Source organism: Cricetulus griseus, chromosome 7 (genome assembly GCF_003668045.3).
Source record: "Cricetulus griseus strain 17A/GY chromosome 7, alternate assembly CriGri-PICRH-1.0, whole genome shotgun sequence".
Classification (NCBI taxonomy): domain Eukaryota; kingdom Metazoa; phylum Chordata; class Mammalia; order Rodentia; family Cricetidae; genus Cricetulus; species Cricetulus griseus.
Window position 1 is genome coordinate 103,789,377 of NC_048600.1, and position 6,390 is coordinate 103,795,766.

The 6,390-nt window shown below is 45.5% G+C and overlaps 1 protein-coding gene across 2 annotated transcripts in view; it reads right to left on the bottom strand.

The window, feature by feature from the left end:
• Nucleotides 1-4,921, bottom strand: part of Tom1l1 (target of myb1 like 1 membrane trafficking protein) — a 44,731-nt gene extending 39,810 nt beyond the window's left edge. For both annotated transcript variants that reach the window (XM_035447411.1, XM_027426267.2), the window contains exons 1-2: nucleotides 4,864-4,921; nucleotides 1,911-1,995 (exon numbers count right to left, since the gene is read on the bottom strand). In XM_035447411.1, the coding sequence (XP_035303302.1) occupies nucleotides 1,911-1,995; nucleotides 4,864-4,921 (143 nt within the window). The remainder of the gene's footprint in view (nucleotides 1-1,910; nucleotides 1,996-4,863) is intronic.
• Between the last annotated feature and the right edge of the window lie 1,469 nt (nucleotides 4,922-6,390).

Sequence of the window (6,390 nt, forward strand, 5' to 3'; positions counted from 1 at the left end):
ATACTTATATTACAGAACTCAGAGAGCTGAGTTCTGCTCTCTGACAGACTCAGCAAAATACGGTGATCAGTTGGATGTGTTAATTTAGATGAAGGATAGCTGAAGATACTAACGCGTGTAACTTAGTAGTGAAGTTAATAGCGTCATTAGCTAACATTAAAAAGCAGATTTAGAGCTGGAGAGATGGCTCAGGAGTTAAGAAACTGACTGCTCTCCCAGACATCCTGAGTTCAATTCTCAGCAACCACATGGTGGCTCACAACCATTGCTAATGGGATCTTGAAAGACCCCCCCCGAAGAGGTACTTTCGTAGAAGGAGACCCGCACCCAGGAATCAGCGAGACCACGAGCTTGGATGCAAAACCGCAAGAGGCTTTATTGGAGATACGGGTACCCGGGCGACTTAGAAAACACTGGTCAGGAAATGTATGCACACCAGCTTCTATCAAGGTTCAAAATCAGGTCACAAGAAACATAACCCCAAAACAATCAAAGAAAAGTTATCCATTTAAGATTCTTAGCATTTCCTGAGTATCCAATTGGTAAGGGGATATAGGAATTACAGCAGTTTGCTAATTCTGATGTGCTGCAACTTTATGTTAGGAAGATCTGAAAGCAGAGAGTCAAGATTCATTTTATTAGATTTCTCTTTTGCATGGTCAATGAAGAAATTGATAATGGTCACAAAAAGGTTCACTGAGAATCTAGACACAACATGGGGCAGAAATTGTTATAAATGTGGATCTGGGGAGATGCTGAGTGGGCAAAGCACTTGCTGTGCAAAGCTTGAAGACCTGAGTTGGGATTCCCAGACCCAGGTAAATTTCTGGTGGATGGATTACAGTCTGTCTGTCATTCTAATGCTTGCTTAGATGGTAGAGAGGGTCTCCAGAGGTAAGCTGGCTAGTTGGCTAGCCTTCCTGCCGAGCTTTGGATTCAACTGAGAAACTCTGATTCAATAGATAAGAAGGAGAACAATTGAAGAAGATTCTTGATATTAGCGTCAGGCCTCCACACTTTAGTGTGTTCACACACATGTGAACACACATGCATTCATGCATACCACATACAGAGACACATTAAAAAAAAAAAACCTGTAAATTCTTAGAAATGCCAACCATAGGCCCTTGCCATTAATATATAACCAATAATTATGGTACCACATTTTCTTCATCAGCATACACTAGACTGAATCTTTTTCTATCAGTTGTCCCTTAAAAATGTCCAGGGAAATGAGCACATTCCACCTTTTATCATAACCTTGTGATGACTGAATTCAAAGTAGTAGTCCTTGTCAAAGATTTTTCCTCTTTTTTTTTTCTTTTTAATGACCTCAAGATTAGATAGTGTGTCAATACACAGCACATCTTGTAAGAGTACAGCATGAACACGGGTGAGCTGGCATGATGAAGGATAAGCACTGTTCCCTGACAAGGAAAGAAAAGACTATTCAACTGTTTCCTGAATAATCAAGAGGGTTGGTCTCCACTGGCCTGGACACCACCAGAAGCCACTCAGCTTCCAGTTTCTGGATAATTCTTTTGTTACATAAAACACTGGCAATCAGAGCATAAGAATGCTCTAAAGGAAAAAAAAAGCAATTTATCTGTCTCTTGAAAAAAAAAAACTTTTTTAAAAAGGGAATTGGAGCAAGACAAAGACAAAATATAAACTAGTGAAGAAAAGGCAAAGGAAGGGACAAGCTCTAATGACCTCTTGGATGCTGTGCACGCTGGAGCAAGGACTTGTTCCCAGTGTTAGCCTGCCACCTTCACAAGCTAAGAGGTGCCTAAGGGGAAGCAAAACATTCTCTCAGTGGAACACTCAAAACTTGACAAGGGAAAACACTCAACTGCAGTTCTGATGTATCTTACCTGGGCACAAATACACAGACACCACTTTGAACTTACCCGTCCTGTGTTGTGTTAATTATGTCACAGATATGCATGAACTGGCCCCAGTCTTCAGTCTGAACTCCAGCAAATGTAGCCTTTTCTACAAAGATAAAGTTGCTTGTGTTGAGCCTGAGTCACAACAGAATAAAAAATATCTTGTCTCTTTGAAATAGTCTGCCTGGTGCACTAACAAGTACCATTAATTCTATGCTACCAAAGGGTACTGTGACTTTTTCCCCCTCCTAAACAATTCCCAGTAATTCAGGAATCAATCAGAAGTCAAGTTCAGAGGGCTGCTGTTGCAACAGTAATGAGTGAACCATTAAGAAAGCCTACAATAACTGGCCACAGGGCCCAGACAGACCATTTAAATCTCCATTCCCCTGGGCTCTTGCAGAAGATGCCGTAGACTGGGTAGTTATGGGCAAGGTGAAATACATATTGAAGGGACACTAGTCTGCCCGAACCTGGCATGCATGGCTCTGGCAGGCCTTGCCCTTCTCTCCGATTCCCCGTCTTTCTAAAAAAACCCATTAGATTACATTCCTGAAGCTAGCCACCAAGGTCTATTCCTTTATTTGACCACTTCCTCCTCCTACGAAGGTCCAACTACGGAAGTATTAGATTCTAGCAATCAGAAGCCTCCTTTTGCCTACCCTAATAACATGTCCAATCACAATTAAACACCTCATGGTAATACAAGGTTTCCCCTTTTACCTTTATAAACTGCCATTTTCCTATGTGCCACATCTGTCTCCTCTCTATCTAGAGGCAGTCCTTCGTCTCTCCAGAACAAACACCCTTTTTCTCCTCTCCCTTGTTCCCTTTCCCTTCTCCTTCTTCCGCTGTCTCCTGTGTTTGTCTCTTATTTATTCCCTGCCCTCTGTCCCTCTGGGACAGATAAATCTCCTTGGTGTTGGGAACTTGGTTTTGGGGGTCCTGAGCCCATACTTCTCCTTTCACACCTCACTAAGTCTTTTCTCATTTAACCCACAGTTACAGATGATGAAAGAATTTCAGAGAGAGAGAGAGAGTAAAGAAATTACTCATGGTTACACATCAAATAGAACTTGCATTCAAATCAAGCCTATTTGATTTCACTATTTGTATTTCTAAATTATGTATTCGGTGGGGAGATGAGAAAAAAGGAAGAGACAGCATAATAACGGAGCAAGACGGCTTCTGGCATCAAAGTTACGACAGGCAGATTTACACACACTTATACCCTTGACATTCCCTTTTCTAGATAGACTCTTTAAGAACACAGAACAAGGGTCAGAGAACCTCTAAAGCAGTGATTCTCAACCTTCCTAATGCTGCAACCCTTTAACACAGATCTTCAAGTTGTGGTGACCCCAATCATAAAATTATTTTTATTACTACTTCATAACTGTAATTGTGTTACTGTTATGAATTGAAATATAAATATCTTTGTTTCCCAATGTTCTTTGGTGGAAGGGCCATTGGAAGTCCAAAGGGATTGTGATCCACAGGCTGAGAACTACTGTTCTACTGTCAGTGTGTTTACTGGCTTCTATGACAAAGATCCCCAAGCATGGTACAAACCATAGCGGGACACTTGAATCTGGCTCTGAATGGACAAAGCTGAGCAATCCTGCCTGTGTTGTTGGGCACACATTATTCTTCCATCTGCCAGATACTTCTTCCTCTTCCCTCCCGACCTGCCTAGAGAACTCCTATTCACCCTTCAAAGGCCATGGCTGAGTTCATTTCTCCCCTTTCATAAGTGTTGCATGCCATGTTTTCTAGTGTTGTAAAGGTTCTTACAGTGGTTCCTACAGAATATGTCCACCTTCCTCATAAGCAAAGGCATTCCCTGAAGGTAGAAACTATGCCTTCCCAAAGGATAATTTGACATCCTGCTGGAGTTTCTTTTGCTTATGAAGATTCACGTCGTTCTATTTCTTCCCGGGAGTCATTTTAATATGTACCATCAAGCAAGGAGATAGGCAGTGAAGAAAGTGTTTTCCCTCAAGGGCAGCACTCTTCCCGTATTTTGAAGATGTGGAAACAGTAAGTTCAAAGGTGTTCCCTGTCCCTAAAGCAGTTAACTTATCCTCAGCCTAAACCCTCTGAGTCTAAGCCCTCCACAACCAGGTTCTTAGGATTTCATCACCCCATTTAGTTCCAGACAGTTTGTCATTAATACACGCTGGTGCCACACCCTGTCCTCAAGGGAGGGGTCGGGACAAAGACAGGAGCTGAGGTGGCAAAAGGCTAAGTGTAGTCAGTGACTTCTAAGTCCACCCCTGTAGTTCAGAACACAGGCACAAGGGAGAAGGGAAGGCAATGCTGGGTTGGAGGGTGATGCTTGTGGGCGTCTGTGACTCTGGATGGCCCATCTCCCCGTCCTCAGCACCAGCAACAAGCATTTTCAATCTCCGAGTTTAAGCAAAAGGTCACTCAGATCGCTTGAGCTGTGAGCTGGAGAAAATTGGTTTGGAGAAACCTGCCTCTCCAGGTGAGGTAACGCTAATTTGCTTCTCTGAGCCTTCGCCTCCTCGTCTGTAAAATGGGTATAACAATAAAGTGCCGGGAGTGAACGCACTTTATGAAGAGCCGTCCCCGGGTCAAGAAGTTTCCACTTTCTCCTCCCAGAGGTCCCAACACTCCATACAGTGCTGCGGGTCACCTGCTTGGCTCCACTCGCCCAGCTGACATCCAAAGGACGATTTTGCTTTTTTTTTTTTTTTTTTTTTTTTTTTTTTTTTTTTTTTTTTTTTTTTTTTTTTTCCCCAGAAAGGTTTTGGTGCAAGTGAGCCAAGAAAGAAAGGCGGACAGCTGCCGCAGGTGGCACACAGGTGGCGTGGGAAAGCTGCGGGGGAGGGTAGCATTCCCTCCAACTTGGTCCAACTCGGCCCTTCCAACAGTCGAGAATGGAATCGAGCGGGCAAAGCTCCCACGGTCCCCAAAGCCAGGCATACTGTTTCTCCCCGCGCCTCCTTACCTACGAGGTGACCCACGGAGGTAGCGTAGGGATCGCGGTGACTCTTCCCAAACGCCATGGTAGCTCCAGAAAACCCTCCCAGGAAATCCGCCTCCACCGCTCTCCGACTGGCGACTCCACCCGCTCGGTGCCCGAGGCTCCTCCTCTCCGCTCCAGCGCTTCGCGGCCGCTGCGAGGCGCCAGGCAGCGCGCCGGGCGGGGAACCCGGGGACTTGGCGCACCTGCCGCGCGCGCCTGGCGCTTCCCGCTCCGCGTGACCCTAGGTGGGCTGGGAGCCCGGATGGAATCCTGTGGCCCTGCACCCCATGCCTTGGAACTCAGAGCCCAGCTCCAATATCTCCATTTGAGGCCTGAAGACCGCTCCTCTCCATTTGGAGCCTAGGCTGTGCGGGGTGGGTTGCAAACACAGAGCAGAGGGATTTTGCTAAGGTTAATGGAAGGACGTAGACCTCTCAGGCCACTGTCACACACACCCCATCCAGAACAATGAGATTTCGCCTATTCCCATTCCCACACCAGAGATCCCTGAACCGATTCTTGCGCCCTTCCCTTTAAATCTACGGGACAGGGAGGAGGATGGGCTGATGAGGAGAGCGACAGCCTCCCTGGAGCCCGGCCTTTGTTTCTCTCCTGTTTCCAAGAGGGACCACAGGGCGCCGCCACACAAGCTCTTGGCTTCTAACTCCATCTCCTAGGAGCCCTGCTTTCCAGCCTACTGGTGAAAGGAGAGTGGGGCTTTCCTGGGGCTCTGGCAGGAAATATGTTTGGAATGTAAATCCACATTAAGAAACCAAACCCCTTTGTAGCTTCTCTATTGGAACCAAGATTTCTTTTTCCTTTAGTTCAGCTAACATCCAATAAACCAGGCTCCGATCTGTAGGATGCCTCCTGAGGGGTCTGGCTACTCTGCTGGTGGTAATTTTTGCTTCCTGTGGCTAACTGGAACTCAGTTCCACATATGTGGTGGGTTTATTTTCCTCCCTGGTAATGGTGACTACGAAGGGCAAGAGGACCTGGCCTGACTCGTGTTTTAGTCTTAAATATTTTAGCATAGATGCCCAAACCAGTTATATTGTGCTCCAAGTGACTAACATCTATTTTATTGATATAGAATCTTCTTCCTCCTCCTGAGTGAGTTGGCATCTATATCATCCGATCTAAAATGCAGCATTTTTGTTGTGATGATGTTTCTCATTATGAGGTTGTTCTTAGCTGACATAGGAAGTGTTTATCAGGCCCGCTAGCTGATTCATGTGGTGCCATTTATCTCCTCCTTAGTCAAATTGTCATCACAGCTGATGTTGAAAAACCTCTTTTGGTGACATCCGCCTGATCTCTGTTTCGTGTTCTAGTCGCTGGCAAATCCTTTGCCTTCACTGCAGAGTGAGTGCACTGGGGCAACATTAAGGAGAAAGTCAAGTTCAACACTAGCTCAAGAGCTGATGACCCTCTATGGGGAACAAGAAGTAGGAAGGAACCAAGTATCCCCATAGATCATTTACCCCCTGCTTCTACTGAGAGCGGGGT